We start from the raw sequence: 25,483 nt of genomic DNA, 5'->3' as shown, positions 1-25,483 counted from the left end.
ATTGCTTCTGAAAAGAGCCTCCAAGGGATGAAGTATCCCACCCACTTTTCACCAAGGAATGAGGTATGTCACCACTCTGGGAAAATTGGTAGATTCAAGCAAGAATAAATTTGAACCAACCTGAGGCAGGTAGGGAAATAGAGAGCACTTGAGAATCTCTGTGCTACATATGACTACTCCCCAGCTCTGCTCCTCAACAAGCAAGGGCACTTCAGGAATCAGATGAAAATCTGAACTGGTCCATCGTTGCAAATAGTTCTGAAACCCTTTTCTTCATGTTCTTTGGAAAGGGCCTGAACCTTCTGCTCCTCATTTCTACAGCAAGAGTACAGGGCAGTTTCACACACTCACCTGGAGCATTTTTACAGGGGACTCACCCAAACTTTCCTCTACTTCTAATATCTTCTCGTTATCGTGTTGAATTTGTGGGGACAGTTTGGCCTTATTTACTTCGACTTTTGCCAGTTTGTCTTCTATGCCCTGGTCCAGGTTTTGCAAGTTTCTATTTTCTTCATTGTATATGATCCCGTGCATTTTTCTATATTCACATCTAATTAGCTTTTTATAAAAGTCGGTATCCTTCTGTCTCGAGAGAAATTAGGATAAAGGGAAGAAGCAAATAGTTTATAATGGAATGAGGTGCATACTCAACATTTGTGCTCCTCATTACATATGTTATTGCCATCTAAGAAGATTTATGAATTCTGAAACCCGACATAGATTTTCTGACTGCTGGGCCAAAATTTTCTCTTTCAGAGTTTTTGAGGAATATTTTTTCTTGCAGGTTATTTTCTGAAACAAGTAGTTAAGGATGGAAATCATAGTGCTCATCTATGAAGGAAATGTGCTCAAAAAAGATAATTTTCTTTCTCAAAATACCCAATTCCTTTGTAGAAAATTTCTTCATACATATGTTTTAACAACTTACATGCAAAGAAAGTTATTTTGCTAGCATCGGGCATGAAATTATTTTACCATAGGTGTGTAAATATATTTCCTTCTTTGATCATAAATATGAATCTAATCCTTTGCAAAAAAAATCTTTTTCCCCACCTTTTCCTGCTATTTTTATCAGCAAATATTACTTCTGAGATGAACCTTCAAGGGACAATTACCTCATAATTTACCAAGAAAAGAAGCAGATTCTGACCTTAAAGTATTCCTCTTGTTTTCCCATATCATTGTATTCTGCTTTCAACTCCTCCTCCTTTTCATGTAAGACATTCAGTGTCTCCTCAAGTTTCTTCTGCAAGAGAAAAAAAGGCTTGGCCAAACCTGTTTTGGAGTCAAGAGGCCCACATGTTATATGATTATTGGGGCTCTTCTTATTATTAGCATTTTAAAATGAGAACACTGAGACCAAGAAGGATCTGCAAAGACCAGTGAAAATAAATCGGCTGTGTAAGTGTCAGTGAAGTCCTAGATGTGTGGCCCCTACATAATGCTTGTGCCCTGTAGGTTAAGCTGTGGGTCCATATGCCAGTGGCCCCTGTGACAAGGAAATCACTTTAAAAAGACTGATATATATTAATTTAAGGTCGCCAAGGAATTCAGCTATGTAATTCCTAAATGAAAACTCAAGTCAGCAGTCAATCTTTTATGGAGTTTAATTACAACAGGAGGAAGAAAGGAATTAGAGAGAGAGAGAGAGAAAAGGGAGAGAAGGGAATAGGGCTTAAATACCCCTTCTGTTTAGGCTGGGCCAAAAGGCCCAAGCCCTTAGATAGCTGGGGCAAAGAAAAGAGATCAGTCCCTATTACTCACGTGACCAAAATGGAGAAACAGTCTCAGAGGCCCCCACCTTCAGCTTCCTTCAGAGCAAGCTTCTCAGAGCACTCTGCAACCACTCCGACAAACTCCTCCAAAACCTCCTCGAATCTTCAGACCCCCCTATCCTTAAGGAAACCATCCAAGTTCCCTCCCCTCAGTCCTCACATCTACCAATCACCTGTCCATCAATTTCCCTGTGCCAATGGAGGCTCTAGCTTAACCCAGGACCGCCCAGAGGTCTCTGGCTTTGCACATGTCTGTTGAAGGTCATATTTTCAAATAATTAAATCTTTGATCCTTTGCTACAGCCCTTCCTAAATCCTGTTAACCTGAGTAGGGTAGAGATTGGAATAATTAAATTTTGATCTAGGCTGCAGCCCTTACTCAATCCTGTTAGGACTGAATAGGGTGGAGATTGATTCCAAGTATCTCCATTGTATCAATTCTAAAATCAATCATGACTCAAAGAAATTCCTGTTCTATGCTTAAGCATAGGTCAAAGTCCTTTCCATTGTTCAGCAAAAGGTTTCTGTCCTAAAGTAATCTTAAGAAGGGAGGAGGAGGAAACTCTCATGCCAATGGGGTTCACATTCCAATAACCAAGAACCACTATCAATAGGAAATTTTTCAAGTATGAAATTTCCCAATGGTGAAATTTTCCAACATTTATAAGTCTAAGAAATTTTGAGGTTTACACCCAAGTGGTTCCAAAGAAGTCCATGAACAGAAGCTATTTGACTCCAGGATTGATACAATCTTACCTTGCACTTGTCAGCAGCCATTTGCAAAGGAAGGTCTTGGTGATCCTTGTGCTCTTGGGTTAATAAGCAGGAATCACAGATTAGCTTTTGGTTTTGCTCACAAAAGAGCTTTTCTTTGTAGCATCCCAAGCATATTCACATCTATGAAATATAAATGACTGTATGATTACTGTGTCTCCAAGTATAAGGTTATACCAATGAGGCTTGTGAATGTAACCTTGAACTGGCCATATGGCCCTTGGCTAAGACAAACTCATTAACATGCTCGGACTCAATTCCCCAGGAAAGGGCAGTTTGCAATCTACATGCCCAAAGGTGTTCCCTCTACCTTGCCACCCAATCTTAATTATCTATACTTTGTGCTGTGGTTACTACATGCCTGGGAGTACCGCCCAAGCAGGACAGGAATAAATTCAGAGGCAAACCCATGAACTTCCTCTTGGAGCTCCATGAAAGGGGAGAGAAAGCCACTTGGCTCCTTGATGACTGTCTCTCTCTCCTCCTGACCTTCTCCTTCCCTGAGGCTGTAACTGTCTTGGCCTGCATTTCCTAGCTTAATCTCCTCCACCTCATGTTCCTTTGTACTCATACTCTCCTATCAAAGATTGCCTGCCCTATCCAACCACTGACTTGTCCCTGTCTTTCATTTCCACCCTGGTTCTGGGTTCCTACCTCTCCTCAGTCCCATCACAAAGGTGAGCCCCTTCCCTTATGGGACCCTGCTGTTCAGGGAAGTCCATTAAGGAAAAACCCCACACTTGGCACCCCGGATTTGGGAGCGAAATTCCTTTGTCACAGGCATTCAAGCATGTGCAACTTGAGGAGCGATCATCGAGGTACGGAATCACAAAGGCGTGACCTTGCAGGTGGCCTCTGAAGGTGAGAGACGTCTTTTATTTCAATTTCTTATTTTAGAAATTATCTAGAACCGCGGGTCAATAGCCTCATCATATACTCGTCAGCTTAGACGGTTAATGTCTCTGATTGAACAGAAAGGTATTGAGATCTCTGAAGCACTGCTTAAGTGGGCACTGAGAAGCAAAGCCTGAATTCCCGGCAAGGGGAGTTCCCAAAGTGCAGCTATGAGATCTGATGGGTAAAAGAAAAAAACCTTGTCAGGCCGTGTCAGAAAGAAAGACAGAAAATATGGCAAGTCAGTTGGAACACTTGGGAAACTACAAGGATGGCCTTGATGGCACAACCTGTGCAGATTTTAGGCATCACAGGTGCTGGAAAGCCAAGCCTCAGTCTAACTCGAATTCTCAGAATGAGGAAGGTCCCTCCACCTGTGGAGGAAAAAGCCTCTGCTCCAACCTATCTCTTAGGGTAGATGGCCGAGAGAGCGCCATGGGCAAGTCTAACACTTTCTCCTAATCTCACTGCTCCCTCCTCTACCTTTAAAATGTGGGAAATGAGGCAAAGGGCGATCAACGCAAATCCATTTCAGCATCCAGATCACAAGGTAGAAGAATCTTTCCAAATTCAAGAGGAAGTCCCTTCCTCGGAAGCTTTCAGCTTTCTCCAGCCACCTTCATCCTTTAAGGCTTCTTGTCTTGTGCAGCCCGCCCCCTCCCCCGCAGAACTCTGCAAGCCAAAAGGGCAATAAGGAGGCTACAGATAGCCCCCTGCAAAGGAGAAGCAGGATTTCTAGATTGTGCTGAAGCATGCAAAAATATGGGAAGCTCTCAGCATTACAGAGCTGACTAAAATTCTTTAGCAACAAATTTTAAACCAGATGATTAGAAATTAAGAAAAATATTACCTGCTAAGAGCACATGGATTCTAATTAAAATGCTACATTAAACAAGGAGGATTGACTTCTCTCTCAGTCTCTTGCCCTTCCTTTCACTAAAGATACTAACAATATACTTAACTCACTTTCTTCAGCTAACTGATCTATCCTTGCTATCTCTCCCCTGTCTGTTGCTGCAGAAACAGACAGAAATATTCTATGTCAACCTCTGCCTCCACCCATGCTTAATGTAGTATTATGACCATTTTAAATGTATAGAAATAAGCAGGTAGAAATGTTTATTCTACAAAACTTAGAAATGATTCCAATAGTACAGAAGGAAGTTTAATTCAGCCTCTGGCCATTGAAATCCTGACTCCTCTAGAAATCCAAAGCAGAGTGTCAAGCTTCTAGCTAAAGCATAAGGGGCTAGATAAGACTAACACAAGTCCTAGAACCAAACCATTCTCATCAATTAAATACAAGTTCATGGCAAGAAATTTCTTTACTTAAACATTGCCCATTGCAAAAGTAAGGCAAGAAAAAAGCCAAAAATCATAACTCTGTGCCATAACACTTATCTACCAGAAGTTATCTGGCACAGGTGAATGGTGAAAGCTTAATGAGCTATGCTTAAACTTAGAGCAAACCTTTCATCACTTTGGGCTACTAGCATAAGGTTAAAGTGCTGTGAGGAGACAATCCCTCCCATAAGGACTATAAGATCATATCAAAGCATGAAAACTATTCCTTAAGCATCTAAAGGAAGACCAGTTTAAAAAAGGCAGAGCACGTGTTTGTCCTAACGAGGAAGCAAACAGACATTTTGCTCTCAAGAGGACAAACAGCAAAAAGACTTTCTTATCAGCAAACCTCTCCACCAGTTTAGCATTTCTAAAAGGAACAGGCCTTTTGAAGCAGCACCAGAGAATGCAGGAGGACTATGATTTAAATGTAAAGGTATAAACCTGTTATGTCTTTCAAACAGATCTTTGCTAAGAGATGGTATTATTATGAAGCAAAATTTAAAAATTAAATTGTCTTAACTTGGATTGGACATGGCAAAATCACATAAGAAGGTCTAATTGTATTTCTTATAAGGCAAAGTTTTAAAGTTAAAAAATCTTTCTCTGACTTTTGTCATATGCTACAGGAGATATTTTATCTGTAGTAATATTTTAAAATGAATTATTGTATAACTGTAGGCCAAAAACCAAGGTATAAGCACAAATTTATCAAGGTTTTCAGAGGTAAATCCTCATGGACTCTTGCAACCATGTGACTCACTACCAAAACTATTTGGATCTGGAAAGGAAACTTAATTCAGCAGTTTCATAAGTTGATCCATATGCCTACACCTCAGGTTACAAGTTTTTATGATAAGTATTGAATATTATCAAAAGCAAAATTAATAATCAGTGCAAATTTTTAATTGACTAGCATCAATTGGCATATGCTTTAGAAAAATTTCCAATATATTCCAATTTTAAATGTGTAGAAATCATTAAAATTTTTAAACAGGACATAAGGTCAACAAGGATAATAATTAGCAGTCATTATTTAAAAACCTGTATAAAGTTAAAAATTGTATGTAAAGCACATTACTGCTACTTTATCCAAAAAGCAAATTAATTAGAATTACTCAATATCAAAATAATATAGCATCAATTCTAAATATGAGACACACTCTCAACATTGCAAGGCATCAGTAAGAACAGTGCTGGTAGGATTCAAATTGTTAATCAGTAGTAAATTATTAAGGTTATTAATTAATTTGTTAACCAGTAACAGTGACTTATGTGTGGTTTAGAATGGGCAACACTACCACTTATTCAAATTGCATATATCAATCCTGATCATTATTGCAGTATAAAACCAATTACTAGTGTATAAGCTCAAATATTACTTGCACTAGGTGGTCCATTTTGGCAACAGAATTTTATAAAACTCATAGGTAAAATTGATAATTCCATTCATATTATCAAAATCTTTTCAGTCATAAATTTAAATTTGACAGTTTAAAAATAAAAATATCACTGCAATTGCTATGCTTATACTTACTGCATCTATTTAGGGTACAGCAGATATTGTTAAATGCACAACATAAGTTGATACAAAAGCAAAAGTTACATGCAGATAGGCTTCTGCTTAAGATCACAGCACAAGCTGGTAAAATCAAATGTGATTTATGGTATAATGCTTTTATGAGTATTGGTTCAAAACGTGAATGTTAAACATCTATGCAGACCTCATTGCAAAGCCAAGGAGAAATCATTATCAAAGGCAAATGGCCTTGAGGACACTGCTTTGGGCAGACATAGATCACTTGCACTCTCTGACACATCAGAGTGCCAAGTCCAGTATTCCTCCATATTTTATGCACACCAGTGAAATTACCAGTGCAAAATCTTGTGAGATATTATCATGTCACTCATGCACTTCAAACAGGTGTCTGAACTGGACATTGTGGACTAAGGGAGGCATTACTACATGCTCCTGTGGTGTAAAAATTTTAAAGCTAACATGTGATGGGAGATAATCACTCTCCTGATGTATAGGATTAAGCTCACAATGTTAAAGTATGCAAAGTTTTTACAGATCTTTTAAATAATTGGGCATAGCTAACTATTCCAAAACAATTGTGGAGTAACAGTGCTTGTAACAGCAATACGTGGGCTGAATGGGATAATCCATGGCCTAAATGCAAACAATTTCAAAAGGGCTCAAAGGAATGGATAAGCCCCAAACTCCAAACACAAGAAGGAGATATTTTCAGCCACTTTCTAATTTAACAAGACCCAATAAGGCTTTCTTTTGGGGTCGAGATTTCTGTTTGTTTTCTCAGATACCAGAAGTCCATGGAAGAAAACTGAAATGATCCAGCTGAAAGACAGTCTGCCCAGAAAGTCAATGCAGATGTGTCTGGCACCATCCACAACATGGCACCGATGCCAGACAACAGGAAAAGCAGCCAATGAGCTGGGAAAAACCATCACTTCCCCATAGGCAGGTCTAATGCAATATTCACACAAATGTACTTGTATGAAAGTCAATCTACCTAGAGAAAAATATCATTGTTACTCACTAGCATTCTATTCTGCCAGTATATGGGTATTTGTTGTAAGATCTAAGTTCATCATGTACCTGAAAACTTCAAAGGGTATTTGTACAATATGTAATCTGCAATTATTTTAGTGGAATTGTTCCATGTTACCCAAATTTGATCAAATGAACATCATACTATTGAAATGTTCAAACAGTATAGTGAATACTGTCCAGTTGTAACAAATTGTTGCTATCATCCAAAATGTATGTATAATATTTATCTTATAGGGTTCATTTTAAATTTGTAAGAACAAAATAGATCTTCATTAGAATCGATCTTATTCAATAAGTTTTTGAAAAGGCAGTGAAGCTTTTAAAAAGAAAAATGGAGTGGAAATGGTATTACTAACCATCTATCTCTCCTACACCCCAGAAGGAATATAAGCTAATACTATTAAATCACAATTCCCATGTAATGATAAATGTTGCATTGTATGTTGTACATGGATTGGGCTGAATATTGCCAGGAGATTAAGACTGTTGGGGACCCAACAGGATGATAATTTTGGGTCGAGATCTTGTTTGTATGTTCACAGATAATGAAAACATCTGGTCACCCACGTCATGCTTCATGCCAGCTGGCACAGGACCAGGAAGAAAAGCAGACGAGTACCATTTACGATGCCAGCTGATTGCATAACAGACACGCTGGAAGAAACAATTATTGGTGACTATAAAAACCAAACACTGCCATTACACTACTTTTAATGACATTTACTATTCCACTGATGGACAATTGTCATGCTGACATCCATTGGTCTTTTATACCTAAACCAATATCAAGCATGTCAACTTGTATGGACTAAACCCCACTCGCATATATTTGTGAAATCAGATGGATCCCACACTGCAAAGACTTTACCATGGGATCAAAACCGAAACAGCTATAATTGTTCAAACACTAATGTATTTCTTTCATTTTGGATATCTGTTATATATGTCAAAAGGAAATTTATTTTGTATGCATTGTAAAACTCCTTGTATTGTAAAAAATTGGTCTATCAACAAGGGAATAGACATTGGTATGACTCTCCAAAGGAAAGGAGATAGAAAATTTTTCATTCATAGCACAAACCTAGCAACCCTGACTAAATTTGGCAGGAGATGCTGAACAGGAATGTTCAATGCACAGATGGTACTGATATCACTCTTAAAAAAGGGAGGAGATATCAGGCAAAATGCACTTTAGGAACCAATGTTATTGAAAATTGATCATCTACATCTATGTGTAGGTTATATTCCTGACAATGACTATGTAGACATTATGTGCCAACTGCCATTGCTGTAGTTAAATGATAACATCATTGTTGATCACTACTCCTGAAACCCCATCTTTATGGAAACTCTTTCTTGCTCTCTAACACCAGTCCCAGAATTCAGACGGCCGCTGGATTCGGGGTATATTAACTTCCACTTCAAGTACTGGAAGATGTTCTGGTACATGAAAGTAAAGCCTAGGTTGGACAATTTCTGTGCACGCGCAGTTGTTGAACCTCCTAGATGGAATACATACATGGAGCAAGGGCAAAGTATACACTAAGTTTCTCTCTTTTGGAGTATGTATTGAAAATAGGGAAAAAAATTTGGCACTAATAAGATTGTAGAAAAAGCACATTGAATATTATTCATTTAAAACTAGGAAAAGTAAGTTATATCAAACTCTGTATGATCAAGTAACTGTAGAAATTGCTTCTACATAGAAAGCAACTCAAGCTTCTATCAGTCCACACATTGGTTGGGTGGAATGAATTTTGTAAACATTGGTTATATTAATTCTTGGTTATTATATTGATTAATTCATTTATAGCAGAGATTTAAATAAGGCTCATATAAGAAATATGCAGCCAGAAGGTACAATGTCATTTCATTAGCTTCATTCTTGTTATGTCTTCAACAAATCAAAATGTTATATTTATGGCAAAATTGATATTTGTATTAATGTTTGCACTACTGTCTGAAAAATGTAAAAGATGCTAATATCTTTGGTATGCTATTCAAAAAAAAGGGGGGGATAAGACAAAGTATTTTTAAGAACATTTTTACACCATTTTTATATCATTTTAATCCTATTGAGCAATTTTGATTTGATGCTCTCACTTTATTTTCTCTGAATATTTTGATTATACTATGTTGTTTTCATTTTTCTCTTATATTTTGAAAAATATTTCAAGTACTTTTAACACTCTAATCCTGAGCAATGAAGGTGCAAATGTTTCTCTTAATATGTACCCAACAGTATTAGATTACAAGAACATGACAGCATTTGTTAAGTTGCAGGTGACTATCCTGGGAAACCATCACTGATTACATAAAAAGGGAATGCAGAGGACACCTCAATGGGCCGGATAGCCAAAGCCACACACAGGCATATTTTCCATAAGAGATGGATATATGTGGGCTGCTGAGGTTGGAGGTCCTGGGAAACGGTGCTTGACACCCTCATTCACAGGTGGCTCGGGGACCAAAGTCCAACTATATTGCCACGTGGCAGGCATCTAGGCGGGTATCCCTAAAATGCAATCAGTACAAGGGAGAATAAGGAAATTCCCCTTCATATTCAGATGCACTCATCTTTTATCTTGCTACAAAAGCTCTGGCAACTTCTTGTAATCCTAATTGTGTGTGGGTGATAATCTAATGCACCTATCCTATGTTCTATGGGACTACTACCTCAATAATTCAGGATAATGAGAGTGAAAACTAAAAATAGTCTCATTACTTTTGTCATTATTTTTAATCATTTAGGAATATTTTCATCCTTGATTTTGATTGTTTAGTATGAAGAACATTTTATCTTTGCAATAATCTTTATGAGCAAAGAGGAAGATTTTATTATTGTTGATAATCACAATTACTTTTTTCAGCCAAGACTTTGGCAATATATTTTGAATGTCTATTTTTAATCACCTCAAGCATCAATTGATGATGCTACATGATTTTTATATTTTAATTTTAGTCACATTTCTATATCAATCACCCTTCACTTCATTTTATTTTTAAAACAAAAAGGGGGAGATGTAGCATCCCAAGCATATTCACATCTATGAAATATAAATGACTGTATGATTACTGTGTCTCCAAGCATAAGGTTATACCAATGAGGCTTGTGAATGTAACCTTGAACTGGCCAGGAGGCCCTTGGCTAAGACAAACTCATTAACATGCTCAGACTCAATTCCCCAGGAAAGGGCAGTTTGCAATCTACATGCCCAAAGGTGTTCCCTCTACCTTGCCACCCAATCTTAATTGTCTATACTTTGTGCTGTGGTTACTACATGCCTGGGAGTACTGCCCAAACAGGACAGGAATAAATTCAGAGGCAAACCCATGAACTTCCTCTTGGCTTTCTCTCCCCTTCCATGGAGCTCCACTTGGCTCCTTGATGACTGTCTCTCTCTCCTCCTGACCTTCTCCTTCCCCGAGGCTGTAACCATCTAGGCCTGCATTCCCTATCTTAATCTCCTCCTCCACCTCCTGTTCCTTTGTAAGCATACTCTCCTATCAAAGGGAGTATCATAGGGATTGCCTGCCCTATTGGAACACTGACTTGTCCCTGTCTTTCATTTCCACCTTGGTTCTGGGTTCCTACCTCTCCTCAGTCCCATCACAAAGGTGAGCCCCTTCCCTTGTGGGACCCTGCTGGTCAGGGAAGTCCATTAAGGAAAAACCCCACATTCTTTTTCTCCATGTTGATCACAGGTGGTCAGAAGTGCCGGGCTCAACAATAACTGCTGTCTCAGAGTTTTGCCAGTGATGGACAAATTTTGCAAGTTCTCGTTGGGCACAATGTCACTGTATCTAATGACAGCTCTGCTCTCGGGAAGTTAGTGTAGCATCAGCTTGCTCATCGCACTGGAGGAGACAGTCTTTGCAAAAAGTATGTCCACATTAGAGGGCAGTCACGGGGTTTGTGAAGTAGCCCAGACAGATGGAGCAAGTGAGTTCTGCCTTGAGACTTTCAATCAGTTCTTTGGCCTCCATATTCCTAAGCCTGATGAGAAAGTGAAAAGTTAGACCAGAGGATTCCTGTGCCATCCAAGACATCTCAGAACTTTTCTGTATTCCAGAGATTCAAAGGGATTGGAGAGACTTCAACAGAGATGGTCCCATATCTAACAGAAGTCCTTGATAGAGAAAATGGGGAGCCCAAGTGTCAGGCCTGCCTTCAATGAAGACAGGCAATAAAACAAAGGAACTCCTCCTTTGTGAGCTAAGGGAGAGTCCTATCTTACCAGAGGGTGTCCTCCCTAGTGCTCTTGAAATGACTAAAGAAATGTGTTTTCACTAGGGCCAGGACGAAACTTGAGCACTCTCCTCCAGGGAAGCAGATGATGGGGGCTCTGTTTTATCTCTTCTCATTCTCCCTTTATTCTCTTCTCCCACAATTAAGGTTATCATCTTTTGAAGAAAATATCTTTGCTTCCTCTCAAATACTACTAAAAGTCCCTGGCTTGGCCTACCTTTTTATTTTATTCCATAATGTAAGAAAAACTGATTTTATTTCAAAGGCTCAGTGTAATCACATTTTTGGTTGTCTAACAAGGCTGTAGGACAAGGAAAACCTGAAATCATTATTTCTGTACCCCTCAATTTGCTTCCTAACTCAGAACTTAAACTCAGCTATTTTTTTTCCCTTCAGCCTCTTTAATTTCTGATTTATTTACTAGACTAAGAAAGCTTTTTTAGAGATAGAGAAAAAGATTTTTTTTCCAAAAGCAATTTGCCTCTGATTCTGTCCTCCAGAATGCCTCTCAGGGTAAATTGTGCTTGTTCTTTCCCTTGAGCTCCAACAGCAAAAGATTTTAGAACTAAGCTGTTGTAAAAACTGAGTCTTTTTATAGGAGTTCTTTTGATGAGCCCCTCCCTGGACTCCACCCACAAAAGGGTGACAACTCCGGTGTTTCTGTAAGTTCTTCACCTCTCTAACCTAGTGTGAGGTGCTGACCAGCAGCTCTCACAGGAAAGGAAAGATGGAAGGTTGACCTTTGGGGGGGAAAAGGGCTGGAGTCAAGGGGATGGTTAAGAAATGAGCCGGACACCAAGCAGTTTTACCAAGTAGTGAGCTACACAGATCAAGCTCCAGCTACCTAACTTCACAAGGACATGAGACAGTTAGATAACTTTGGGAGTTAGGAATGAGTATTGAAATCAGCTGAGAGAAAAGCCAGGGATCTCTTAGAGCAAGGGCTCTAAGCATGGACCACTCCAGCTAGAGGTTAGGAGATTAAGAAGGAAAGGTGTTTCACAGAGAGGAAATTCCATGAGAAAGCTGTTCTGGGCCAGAGGACAAGCTCCAGGAAGGAGAGAGACAGGTGAAAAGATAGTAAGGGGTTAGCTTGCTGTGAGCTGCTCCTATTTATTGGCATTGAGATGCAAATGTACATAATACATATTAATGAAGACACAGTGGATTGCTTTTGGTTCAGGTGTATATTACAACAAGGCAGAGGTGTGGAGTTTCTCAGCTAGGTGAGCACAAAGAAGCCCAAGTTTGCCCCTAAATCTTAGGAATGTTGTGATCAAAGGTCAGTGCCTTTCTTGCCATGCTCAGGACTGAGCATGTGCTTTCCTAAAACAATCCTTACAGATTATTTCCCCTGTGCACACACAGGTGTGGACTGTTACACCTACGGGGTGAGTTCTCACCTTTTGACACAGAATGTGACACAGAACTGTGGTGCTCACACCTAGACTCTTCCAAACTCAAGTCCTGTCCTGGCCCTGACTCAGATGATCTGGAGCTGGGGAAAAGAACAGCAGCCAGTGGAAAGTCTTACATGAGCTGATGCAGAGTGAAAGAAGGAGAAACATGGGAACATTGTACCTAGGAACAGCAATATTGTATGCTGCTCAACTGTGAAAGCTGACTACTCTCAGCAAAATCCAGGATCTCCTGATCCAGGAGAATTCTGCAGGATTTATGACAAAGCTATCCTCCTCCAGGGGTAGAACTCTGGGTTTGACAATACAGATGAGAGAATGATTTTTTCGCATCTGGGGTGTTCACATTTGTTTTTATATGATTATTCCTTTAAACAATGATCAATATGGAAGTGTGCTCTACATGATAATGCATGTATAACCCAGATCAAATTGCTTATCATTTCTGAAGGGGAGTAGAGGAAGAGAGGGAGGGAGACAATTTGAATCTTTTATTTTTAAAAAAATTATGTTGAAAATTATTTGTAATTGGGAAAATAAAGTATCTTTGAAAAAAAAAACAGCAGCCTGCACCTTTTCTTAATCATTAGACTCTCTTTTCTACTAACTAGCATTCTTTTATTTATGTGTCTAATGTGTCTGGTTATCTAGTCATCTATCATCAGCTATTGTCTCCTGGATTGTTTACTGGGAATGGCTGACACCTCAAACACATGATTTACACAAAACTTATATTTTCTTCCACACTTCTCCCACATTTCTTATTTCTGTTGAGGGTACCCCAACCCTGCCAGCCCGCCAAGTTCACAACCTTAGCATTATTATCATTTCTTCACATTCCCTTATCTGTTCCTATGTCCAGTCAATGGCGAAGTACCGCTGATTTTATGGAGACAACTGCAGAGAACACTCAGTCCAAATTTCTCATTTGACAGAGGAGGAAACTGGCCAAGACTAAGTATGTGACTTGCCCCCAGAGTCATTCCCTAAATCAGAGATAGTCTGACCTACCGTGTGCCTTGTGCTGTAGTGAAATTCAACACTAGCCTGCACCCCTTTCCTTGGCACCCCAAGATGAACTTTGGATTTTAAAAAGGAAGATTGAAATTAAAGTATTCTCTGATTGCGTAAGAATGCAAACAAAGCCTGTTATTTATCTGTAAACAAGCCACTTAAGAGTCCATAGAGAAATGTGAGAGGTGGACCCAATCACTCTGAAGCCATTCTAAAGGTCTCATGACTCCTGGACTTCTGGAAGGTCCCTATCTCTTGTCCAGTGTGAGGCTGGAGTCCACCATTGGAGGATCTTTGGAAAGGGCCATCACTAAGAGTATAAGAGCACTAAGAGCAAGCATTTAATTAACAACCCAATGATTATAGAGAAATATCTTTATTTTATCCCACAGAAAAGGCAGCAGGCAAAAGGCTTCCAACCCAAACTATTGAAAGTTAAGACAAATCTCCAGCCTTCTGCAAAGACCCCAACTTCCATTCAGAAACAAATATGGTTCTAGAGATTTTTAGTGCTAGCCAGCAATTCTAGCTTCCCCCCAAAGAGGAAAAAATTGGGGGTTGTGACTTCACAATCTCCAGGAAGCACCACCTCCCCAGAGAGCATTCAGACATTAGAAAAATGCTAAACAAATGAAAGAAAAGTTGTTCTGTAGGTCAGATGGAGATCTATTACCTTCGAGACAGCGACATGGCCAGTTCAGGGGATTGTACCATGTCACTATGGATAACATTTCAAGGCCTAACAAAATATACCATGAGGACGAATGATTCAGCTGCTTGAAATAAAGCTCAGCAAAGCACACGAACAAAGAACGTGGATGCCAAACCCTGCCAAAACGAGGGTTTAAAAGAAAGTACAATGAGTAAATTGTTAAGCTTCATGTGACTGCCCATGGCCTCTGGGAAAACTTCTTGGGCTAAGTTTATGTCTCCAAATAATCCTGAAATGAAAAGACTTAGCAAGCAGCTGATCTTCCTTCTATCATGCAGCCCTTACCCCTCTCAATGGTATAATCTTATACAAACATTCTACTAAGAGTTCAATTCTACAAAGGGTTCAATGAACATCATGTTCCTGTATCTATAAGCAAACATGGCTATTGTCTGGACTATATGGGCTCTGGCCTTTGGGGGGGAGAGAAACCTGGCAGTGGGAGGGTGGAGGAAGGCTCTTGTTTCAGAGGGTTTGGAAGTGCATGAATAGACATTACTATCTTCTTCTTGGTCATACTGACTCTTGATTCTCTGCCCCACCTCATGCTAAGCGAATACAGCATTTATCTAAAATTGTTCTGTTCTGCCATCTTCTTTTTACCTAAGATAATTGTCCCGATGATCACTGATACCTTCATGCATGCATGGGCATAACTAGAAAGAATATGCTTTGGTTTATTTTGGGTTATAGCCAGCATATGCAAAGCTAGTGCTCCCAGTAATACCGCTATGATAAAGCATAAATTTTCACCCATATCATGCCCATGAACCAGGGTGTCCCTCATGGCTCTGTCCAAGGCCCTCTTCTCTTCCTCCTCTGCAACATTTCACTTGGTCATCTTGGATTCAATTTTAATCTCTATGATGATGATTCTCAGTCCTTCTTATCCAGCCCTAACCTCTCTCCTGATCTCCAGATTCCCATCTCCAACTCCCTATGGGATATCTCAAACGGAATGTACCATAAGCATTTTAAATTCAGCATCTCTATAACTGAACTCATCATCTTCCCCTCTATCCTACTCTTCCCCTGTCTTTGTTTGAACTGCAGAGAGCACCACCATCTTCCCAAGTGTTGGCCCAACTCCGCATTCTTTCTGCACTCCCCCCAGCCAATCTGTTACCAAGACCTTCTTCACACTCTCATCTATGTGCCCCTTCCCCTCTTTCACCTAATAATGCCAGCACCCTAATACTGGCCCCCTGATTATTTCTCTCCTGGTTGGTTGCAGTGACCAGTAGCTGGTCAGCCAGCACCCTAATACTGGCCCTGATTATTTCTCTCCTGGTTGGTTGCAGTGACCAGTAGCTGGTCAGCCAGCACCCTAATACTGGCCCTGATTATTTCTCTCCTGGTTGGTTGCAGTGACCAGTAGCTGGTCAGCCTGCCTCAAATCTCCCCCAGATCCAGTCCATTCTCTACTCAGCTGACAAATTGGACTTTATATAACTTAGCTGATAAGTCTTAGTTTCTTGAAGCTCTGAGAGATTAGTCACTTTGGATGTAAGGGTCGAAGAGCAGCTGTGAATTCAGTTCTTCCTGCCTCTAAGACCATCTCACATCTTACCTCTCATTTCAGTTAGACTCCAAGTTCTCTAACAGTAAAGACTGTTTCATTTTTTTGACAGCTGAAGGGCAGAGTGGATAAAGCACTGGACTTTAGGTTCAAGAAGATCTGAGTTCAAATTCTCCCCACTTACTTCTAGTTATATGTTCCTGGGACAGATATTTAATCTCATTTAGCATCTGCTTCCTCCTCTGTAAAATGGGGATAATAATAGTACCCACCTTGAAGACTTGTGAATTCAAATGAGATAACATGCAAAACAATCTATAATCCTTTTTTGAAGAATGCACTGTATTTATTTATTATAAATAAATGCACTATATTCATATATTATTTATTATAAAATAAATATATTTTATATCACATATTTATTTATTATAACAATCATATAATTGCCATTTGTATCATTTTGTCTTAAGCACTTAATAGAATTTGGTAGGTGCTTAAGTGTTTAATAAATGATTATTAATTGATTGATTGATCAGTAATGGCAGAAAAAAATTAGGAAAACAAATAATTTTTTAAAACAGGAAGATTCCCCCTTGAAGACAGGCATGGGTTTAAATGGGTTAGAACTGAATTGGATAAGATGTAGAAAGGATTGTAAACTACACTGATGGAGAGTCTCCCAAACCATAAGATCACAGATTGATCCAATTAAGCTCACATTTTAGTCTCTATAACTCTTTACAAGAGCTACAAATAAAACAAATCCCTATGGGTTCAGTGTTCTTCCTCCCACCCCTTTTCCCATGTATGTAATATTTGCTCAGTTTTAAATACTTATGGTCAGTTCTGAGCAAGGACAATGGAAATGGAAATCCACTGGCCAGGGAAATTTGCAGAACAAGCATGTTCCCACAGACATTGCTCTAGCCTCTAGAAACAAAGTCATCCAACCCCTTGGTTCCAAATTAGATAGGCTTCTATCCCTACATCCGAGAGTGAATCACTGGTTATGGTGCACATGGTCTTTTCTGTTCATATGTTCTGCAGAACTAGTCTCTGTACACATAGGTTTCTCAGTGCATACTGTGATCAAAGAAATATTCCCACCACCCAGACACATGCCAAATTGTGGGTGCTGTTTGAAGGGATGAGCATGATTTAATGGCTTTTGCTGCCAATCTTTGTAACCCTCTAAAAGAACTAAAATCACAAGACTAAAGATTTAGAGCTGGAAGGACCTAAGAGGACATCTTCTCTAACCCAATCACTCTAGAGGGGAGGAAACTGAAATCCAGGAAGGCTAGAAATGACTTGCATAAGGTTTGTGGTTGTTTAGTCATTTCAATTGTGTCTAATTCTCTGCGACCCCTTTGGGGAGTTTCTTGGCAGAGACACTGGAATGGCTTGCCATTTCTTTCTCTAGCTCATTCTCCAGAAGAGGCAACCGAGGCACACAACATTAAGTGACTTGCTCAGGGTTACAGAGCTAGTAAGTGTCTGAACCTGGATTTGAATACCAAAAGACATGGCTAGTAATAACCCAAGTCCAAATTTCACCCCGATTCATCTGATTTTAGAGGCTGTGTTCTCTCCACTCTCCCATAAGTCACTCATTTCCTCACTGGTTCTTTTTTTCCCTGAGAGAGATCTCATCTCTCTGCCCTTTCAGACGGTCTGTAGGAGAGTTGCCCTGACTAAAAAATAAAGGCTGTTGAATCCATCATTCAGGCTTCTGATAATAAGCTTCTTTGGCAAACATACAACCTGGTGCCAGATCTATTTCAATACCTTTCTATCTCTGTCGGGTCTTTCCAAGGTTTGCCCTTTATTGGCACATTTCCAGAGTCCAGTCACGTCCGTGGCTCTTTGAAGCACTGAAATAGGGTCTTCATGTAGGATAACATGCCCATTTGGGTTAATAAATCACTCATGCAATGATTTGGCGTCTTTCCTTATTACTGTCCTGGCACAAACTGTGATCTCTAGACTCTCAGCAACCCAGAGGAGTTACTGGTAGTTGTTGACCCTGCCCTTTTCCCCCTCTGGGTAATCACGAGTGCCTTTCATTCAGCACTGATCATGAATTAGAGAGACAAGGACCAAGAACAGAGGGTCAGTCAGGAGGAAAAATGCATTTTCTTAAAATAAGCTGTTCTATTTTTCAAACATATTATAATACCTAGCATTTACTGTAAGGCTTACAAAGCATTTTACTGACATATAGCTCATTTGATCCATAACACAAGCTTATGAGGTAGGGGCCACCTTTTCCCCTGTTTTACATATGAGTAAATTGGAACTGAGGTTAAGTGACTTGTCCAGGGTCATACAGTTAGTATCTTTATCATAATTTCTTCCTGACTCCAGGTTCAGCACTCTATCTATTCCTCTACCATGCTACCTCTAAAATGAGAAACTGTCAAACTAAGAGTCCCACCTTAAGACACCGAAATTAACTGAAATTAAAATTTATAATTAATTGGAAATTAAACAATATGATTCTCCAAAATTGGTTAAAGAACAAATCATAGAAACAATTAATAATTTCATTGACGAAAATGACAATGATGAGACATCCTTTCAAAATCTATGGGATGCAGCCAAAGCAGTACTCAGGGAAATTTGTATCCTTGAGTTCATATATTAACAAATTAGGAAGGGCAGAGGTCAATGAGTTGGGCATGCAAATTTAAAAAACTAGAAAGTGAACAAATTAAAAATCATCAGATGAAAACTAAATTAGAGATCCTAAAAACCAAAGGAGAAATTAATAAAATTGAAAGTCAAAGAACTATTGATTTAATAAATAAGACTAGAAGCTGGTACTTTGAAAAAACAAATAAAATAGACAACATATTGGTCAATCTAATTAAAAAAAGATAAGAAAACCAAATTGATAGTATCCACGAGGAAAAGGGAGAACTCACCTCTAATGAAGAGGAAATTAAGGCAATCTTTAAAAACCATTATGCCCAATTATATGGCAATAAATATGGCAATCTAGGTGTTATGGATGAATATTTACAAAAATATAAATTGCCTTGACTAACAAAGGAATAAATAGAAATTAAATTTTACCCAATGGAAAATATTGGGGACAATGTCTCAGTTGTTAATTATAATAACAGCTAGTCTTCATATAGTGTTTACCATATACCAAGCACTCTGTTAAGTGCTTTACAAATATTATTTCATTTGATTCTTACTCCATTTTACAGATGCAGAAACTGAGGCACACAGATTAAGTTCACATAGCTATTCTTGTTCAGCCATTTAGTAGATTCTGACTCTTCATGCCCCCATGGATCATAGCTGTCCCTGGGGTTTTCCTTTTCAAGGCTACTGGAGTAATTTGCCATTTCCTTCTCCAACTGATCCTTTTGTCAGGCAATCAGAGGTTAAGTGACTTGCCCAGGGTCACACAGCTAGTGGGTGACAGAGGCTGGATTTGAATTCAGATCTTCCTGGCTCCGTATACTGTCACGATTTAGCTGCTTCTTAAGTTATTCACCTTGTTGGACTGCTTGATTAGTTCCCCTGATTTCAATGTTAATTTTATAAAAAACATTCTATTAATATGGTGTTCAAGGAAGCAATTTATTGCCCATCTGTCAGGGAGAGACCCAAAATATGATTTCTAATTGGCAATCACCCCAAATGAAGGTTTCACCACTACTGATCTGTTACTGAATATAAGGGCCAAGGAACCTTGAGAATTAGAGGAAACTTATTTCGATGAGTTACTGTTGCAACAGTTCATTAAAGAAAACATTACTTTTCTTCCATCTTAGCCACTCTCCCTCCCTCTCCATCCTGCCGGAGGGAAAAGTGCATCTATGTTGAAGTTTGCCATTTAGATTAAAACAATACTATTTGATTTTTGAAAACCTAGTCAGGCATCTCTCTGGATTTCTTATTGTTTCAATGTGAGGTCTTCTATTAGCCAGAAGAGATGGAAATCAAAGGAAAGGCAACTGGCCCAGCTCCAGAACTGCATGGGGGTGGCATACTGGTTTGTTTATGTACCAGTTAACTAAGCCTGAACAGGCCCTTTAAAGATTTTTCTCCTTGGGGTCTAGAACTAAACCATATGCCACAAAATCTATTTAATCCCATACATGTCCAGAAATATGTCTAAACATATACAGTGGAAAGATGGCAAAACTTGGGAGTTGGAAGCTGAATTTCAATTCTTTTTTTCCTTTTATTTTTCAATTAAAATTCTGACTTTGCCACTTACTAGATGTATAAATTTGGTGAGTTTTTATTTATAAAAAGAGGCTTTTTTATAAATTTATAAAAAGATGTTTTCTGAGATCTGTTCTCTCTCTAGATCTATGAAGATTCCTTGATACATAAGCTAGATGGCTCCCCTTGAAAGGCCCTTTCTTATTTTTAAAAATTAATTAATTAATTAAGGAATATTTTCCCATGGTTCCATGATTCATGTTCTTTTCGCCCCCTCCTCCCTCCCCAGAGCCGACCAAGCAATTCCACTGGGTCTACATGTATCACTGTCCAAAACCTATTTCCATATTTATTATTATTATTTGCAATAAAGTGATCATTTAGAGTCAAAATACCCAATCATATATCCATCAAATCATGTGATCAGTCATGTTTTTCTTCTGCATTTCTGTTCCCACAGTTCTTTCACTTGATGTGGATAGCGTTCTTTCTCATAAATTCCTCAGAATTGTCCTGGATCATCGCATTGCTGTTAATATAGAAGTCCATTACATATGATTGGGGCCCTTTCTTATTTAAAAAAAGAAAGTGCTGGACAAGATGTTCTCTGAGATCTGCACTCTCTCTAGACCTCTAAAGATTCCTTGATACATAAGATAGATGGCTCCCCTTGAAGGGCCCTTGGAGATCATTTGGTTCAAGCCCTCATTTTCAGGATGAGGAAACCAAAGAGGATAACAAACTTCTGAGAGTCACCCTTAACCTCAGTAATCCTTCACTGGTATCCAGGAATCCTTATGGTCATCTCTTATTGATTCTTAGATCATATATTTAGAGCTTGAAATCACTTTAGAGATCATTTCATCCAACCCAATAGTTTTATAGTTCAAGAAACTGAGACCTACAGAGATAAAGTGAAGTATCCAAGGATGCTCAGGTGCATAGTTCATGGAAGAGCTTGGATTGGAACCCGGGTTGCTCTGACTAACGTCTAGCCTTCTTCATCTGCCTCTGAAGAGTTGTCTGGGGCTCATAAAATTTAAATGAATCCTTACTGAATGCCTTGCAATGTTTGATTTCTATTGTCTGACGTTTTCTATTCTTTTTAAACCTCTAACTCAATCTCTACCTTCCTTATTCTCAACAGAGTATCCCCTATTTTTCTGAAAAATGGAAGCCATCCCAAATGAGTAACCCTGGTGTGCATTTTTCCCAGCTCAAACTCTCTCTGTATCCTTCTACTTTCTCTCCTTCAACCTTCTCGTCTCTTGAGCAAGAACTGTCTCTCTTGGGCATTGCTAAGGACTCTCTACTTGGACACTCATCCCTCCTCATTGGAGGGGCTTTCCAAAGCCATAGAGGCTATAAAAGGCCAACTACAGCCTTATCTTGCTTGGTTCCAGGCTTTAACAGCACCCCCTAAATGTCTCTAGTCATGCCAGCTGCTATTAACCGGCCATATTCCATCTCTGTTTACAGCTCCTTCATCTTCCCCCTCTTGGAATGTAAGCTCCTTTGTCTTGCTTGCTTTTACTTGTAATCCCAATATGTTGCACAGTGTCTGGTATAGAGCAAGTTCTTACTAGATTCATTATCCATCCATCGCTCCATCCCCCCATCTGCATATCTATTTATCTATCAATCATCATCAGGATCTTGTTCCCACAATGACTTTGCAAGTTCAGTCTCTCCCTCTTTCCTGCTCTTTCTCTCTGCCTACACATATGTGCTGGCCTCTCTGTTCCCAAAGAAATCCTTCCTCTCATCAAATCCTTCCCTAGAAATATCTCCTAGCAGGATTTGGTGGCAGAACTAGAACAATGATTAATTACGAGGGAACAAGAATGAAAAGCTAGGCTTGATGTTGAGAAAAACGCCCTCATAACTAGAACTGTCCACGTGTAGAAGGCGGAGGAGTTCTCCTTTCTTAGTGGTCTTCAGGAAGAGACTGGAAGACTCCCTATGCAGCATTTAATTAATAATGGGGATGTCCTTGGTGTAAGGGTCAGACTAGATGGCCTCTGAGGTCCTTTCCAACACTCAAATTATGTGATTTTATTTCCTAAAAGGGAAAGGGATGAGAATGGCTCCAAAGGATTCTCTTATGTTACTCAGAGTGAGGAAGGTACATTCTTTCCTTGGTCCCTTCAAATTTTCTGGCTTTGTTTATTCCTAAGCAATAAAGATGTCCTGTACCTCTCTGTTTCTGGTCCCACTATTCTCCCTATTCCTCTTGAGGTGCAGAGATCCAATGAATCTTGACCAATGTTTTCACATATTACTGTACTTTAATGGTGGACCAGCTGCTCTGAATATTAAATTGTGGGCCTTTTCTTTTTTATTTTTTGGAGGAGGGTGGTGCCAGAGGTGCCAGAGAGCCCTTAAAAGAAAACACTTGGGGAATGTCTGGTTAACAGTTCAACACAGAGGCATCAAAAGACTTCCATGAACAGAGACAAGAAAACAATATTCAAGAAGAGTACAACTGAAATAGAAAAGACAACCAGCACAAAAGAGTTAATGAGATAAATATTGCAAAATTATCAAGAAGAAGAAGCCTGGCTCCAAAGAAGAGATAAGAGAGGATACGTCACCCTGTCTATGAGGGGGGAATCAGAACACAGAATCAGAACACTGCATAGGATATGTTATTTTTTTTAATGTAGTGATTGGTTATGCTGAATCTTTCTTTCTCTTTAATAAAAAAAGAAAATTATGTGTTTTGGAGGATGCCGGGGTGGGTGGGTGCAGGATACCAGCAGATATCTAAATTATGCTAAAATCAAAGATGTCAACAAAAAGCTATTTTAAAATTAAATTTGTCCAACACTTATTAAGCACCTACTATGTGCAAGGCATTGTGCTGGGCAAGAGTGATAAGATACTTCTAAAATCTTAAAAAGTGAAATAAATAAAAGCAGCTCTTGGTGTCAGTCACCCACTCCAAACGTGGTCCATATGGCCAATAATCAATTTTATCACTATAACAACCCCTTCCTCCAAAACAGAGTCCTGTCTCATCTATATCATAACTTAGAGAATTGCCTGAGGATCAATGAGGTCAACAATTTCCCTGTGGTAGGTTAGTGCTAGAGGCAAGATTCGAACCCAGGTACTAGCTTTATATCTACTATGCTACAATATGCCTCATAGGAAGCATCTGATTTCTAGGAAAGCCTTTATTTGATCTTCTCTCTTTATTTTTATTTCCTAAGCACCAGGCAGGCTGTTATGAGGGCTATAAGCATTTTAGGTTCCATTCATGTAAATACTTAATTGATTAGGAAGCTATTTCATTAGAAACGTGATGATCCAAGGAATGATCCTGGAAGTTAATAAAGACAGGATGTGTGTGTAGAACCTGAATGCTACTTAACTCATCCCCTTTAACCTTGGTTAAATAAAGATAAAAATAAAAAAAATAAAGAAAGGGATAATGCTTTGCATTCACTCATATAATTTTTTTTAAACCAGCCCAATGGCTAGAGCTCTAAGTCTAGAGTTGGGAGGTCCTGGGTTCAAATCTGGCTGCAGATACTTCCTAGCTGTGTGATCCTGGGCAAGTCACTTAATTCTAATTGTCTAACCCTTGCTGTTCTTCTGCCTTAGAGTTGATACGAAGACTAACCATACACATGATTTCAAGGACATAAGAGACATTTCAGTTGAAGAAACTCTGCAACTTAGAATCTAGAGAGTTTTTAGGAGGTAATAAGAAGCTAAGTGACTGGTCAGGGGTCACACAGCCCATATGCGTGGGAGGCAGGCCTTGAATTCAAGTTTTCCTGGTTCTCTCCACTAAATGAGGCTGCTTTCCAACTTAACGTGTGACGCCTGGGTTGAAGGACTGGTCCGGTGCTTGGCAATAGCAGGTGTTAATAAGCACTGTCAGTCAGTTGGTTGATTCTCTTTTCTATTCATTGTAATAAATAGTCCATCAGTTGCACTTGGTTTCTGAAAATTCTATTGGCTTTTTTGACTGACTGTAGCAGGCATCTTCTCACAAAAATAATGTAGAAGTGGTAGGACAACACGTAGAGGGAACCCACCTTCTGTAAGTAGCCTTTCCCCTGGGGTAGCTAGGTGGCTCATGTGCCTGGAGAGCCAAGCCTAGAGCCAGGAGGTCCTGGGTTCAACTCTGCCCTCATCTACCTTCTAGTTTCATTGACCCTGGACAACTCACTTAACCCCAATTATCAAACCCTTACCTCTCTTCTGCCTTGGAACTGATACTTAGTATTGATTCTAAGAAAGAAGATAAGGTCTTAAAAAAACAAAACTCAAAGCCTGTCCCCATGTCCCTTACTACTGGTGCCTTCTGCCTGCTATTACCTCCATATGATCCTGCATTTATCTTACTTGTACGTGGTTGGCACACCCAAATAGACCGTGAGCTCTTGAGATCACAGGCGGCTTTTCCTTTTTCCTGCCTACCCTGTGCTTAGTGCACAGTGAGTGCCTCACCTACTCGTAAATGTCTAATAAGTGTTTGCTGACTTGACTTGACTCCTGAGGATGCTATCCAAATGTGAATCATGGGACCAGGACCCAAGAGAGGTGCATGGAAGGTAGGAGAGGATACAATCTGTCACGAATGAAGAATGGTGCAAGAAAGTCACAAAAATGCCCCTAATGACAAAGGACTTGGGATGATCATGTAATTCAAGCCATGCATTTAGTTGGCATTATTAAAAAATTAAGAGACATGGGGGGTGGGGGGGGGGGGGACAGCTGGCTGGCTCAGTGGATGGAGAGCCAGACCTGAAGATGGGAGATCTTGGGTTCAAATCTGCCCTCAGACACTTCCTGGGCAAGTCACTTAATCCCTATTGTCTAGTCCTTACTTCCTTACTACTCTTCTGCCTTAGGACCAATACACAGTATTGATTCTAAGACAGAAAGTAAGGGTTTTTTAAATAATTTTTTTAACGGGACATAAAGGAAGAGTCCAAGAATGCGGAGTGCAAAATTTATGGGAAAACATGAATAAGCATCCTACAGGATAATAAACAATGGTCAGG

The 25,483-nt window shown here is 39.4% G+C and overlaps 1 protein-coding gene across 4 annotated transcripts in view; it reads right to left on the bottom strand.

Moving 5' to 3' along the window:
• The window catches only part of LOC103094639 (probable E3 ubiquitin-protein ligase TRIML1), a 44,974-nt gene that overhangs the window by 5,921 nt on the left and 13,570 nt on the right, over window positions 1-25,483 (bottom strand). For 3 of the 4 annotated variants that reach the window (XM_056802900.1, XM_056802901.1, XM_056802902.1), the window contains exons 2-4: window positions 2,532-2,672; window positions 1,151-1,246; window positions 352-582 (exon numbers count right to left, since the gene is read on the bottom strand). In XM_056802900.1, the coding sequence (XP_056658878.1) occupies window positions 352-582; window positions 1,151-1,246; window positions 2,532-2,552 (348 nt within the window). In that variant the 5' untranslated portion in view covers window positions 2,553-2,672. The remainder of the gene's footprint in view (window positions 1-351; window positions 583-1,150; window positions 1,247-2,531; window positions 2,673-25,483) is intronic. The other variant, XM_056802899.1, reaches the window with a different exon arrangement.

This window comes from Monodelphis domestica, chromosome 6 (assembly GCF_027887165.1).
Source record: "Monodelphis domestica isolate mMonDom1 chromosome 6, mMonDom1.pri, whole genome shotgun sequence".
Taxonomy (NCBI): domain Eukaryota; kingdom Metazoa; phylum Chordata; class Mammalia; order Didelphimorphia; family Didelphidae; genus Monodelphis; species Monodelphis domestica.
Note: the sequence above shows the minus strand (reverse complement) of the source record. Positions and strands in the feature narration are given on the sequence as shown.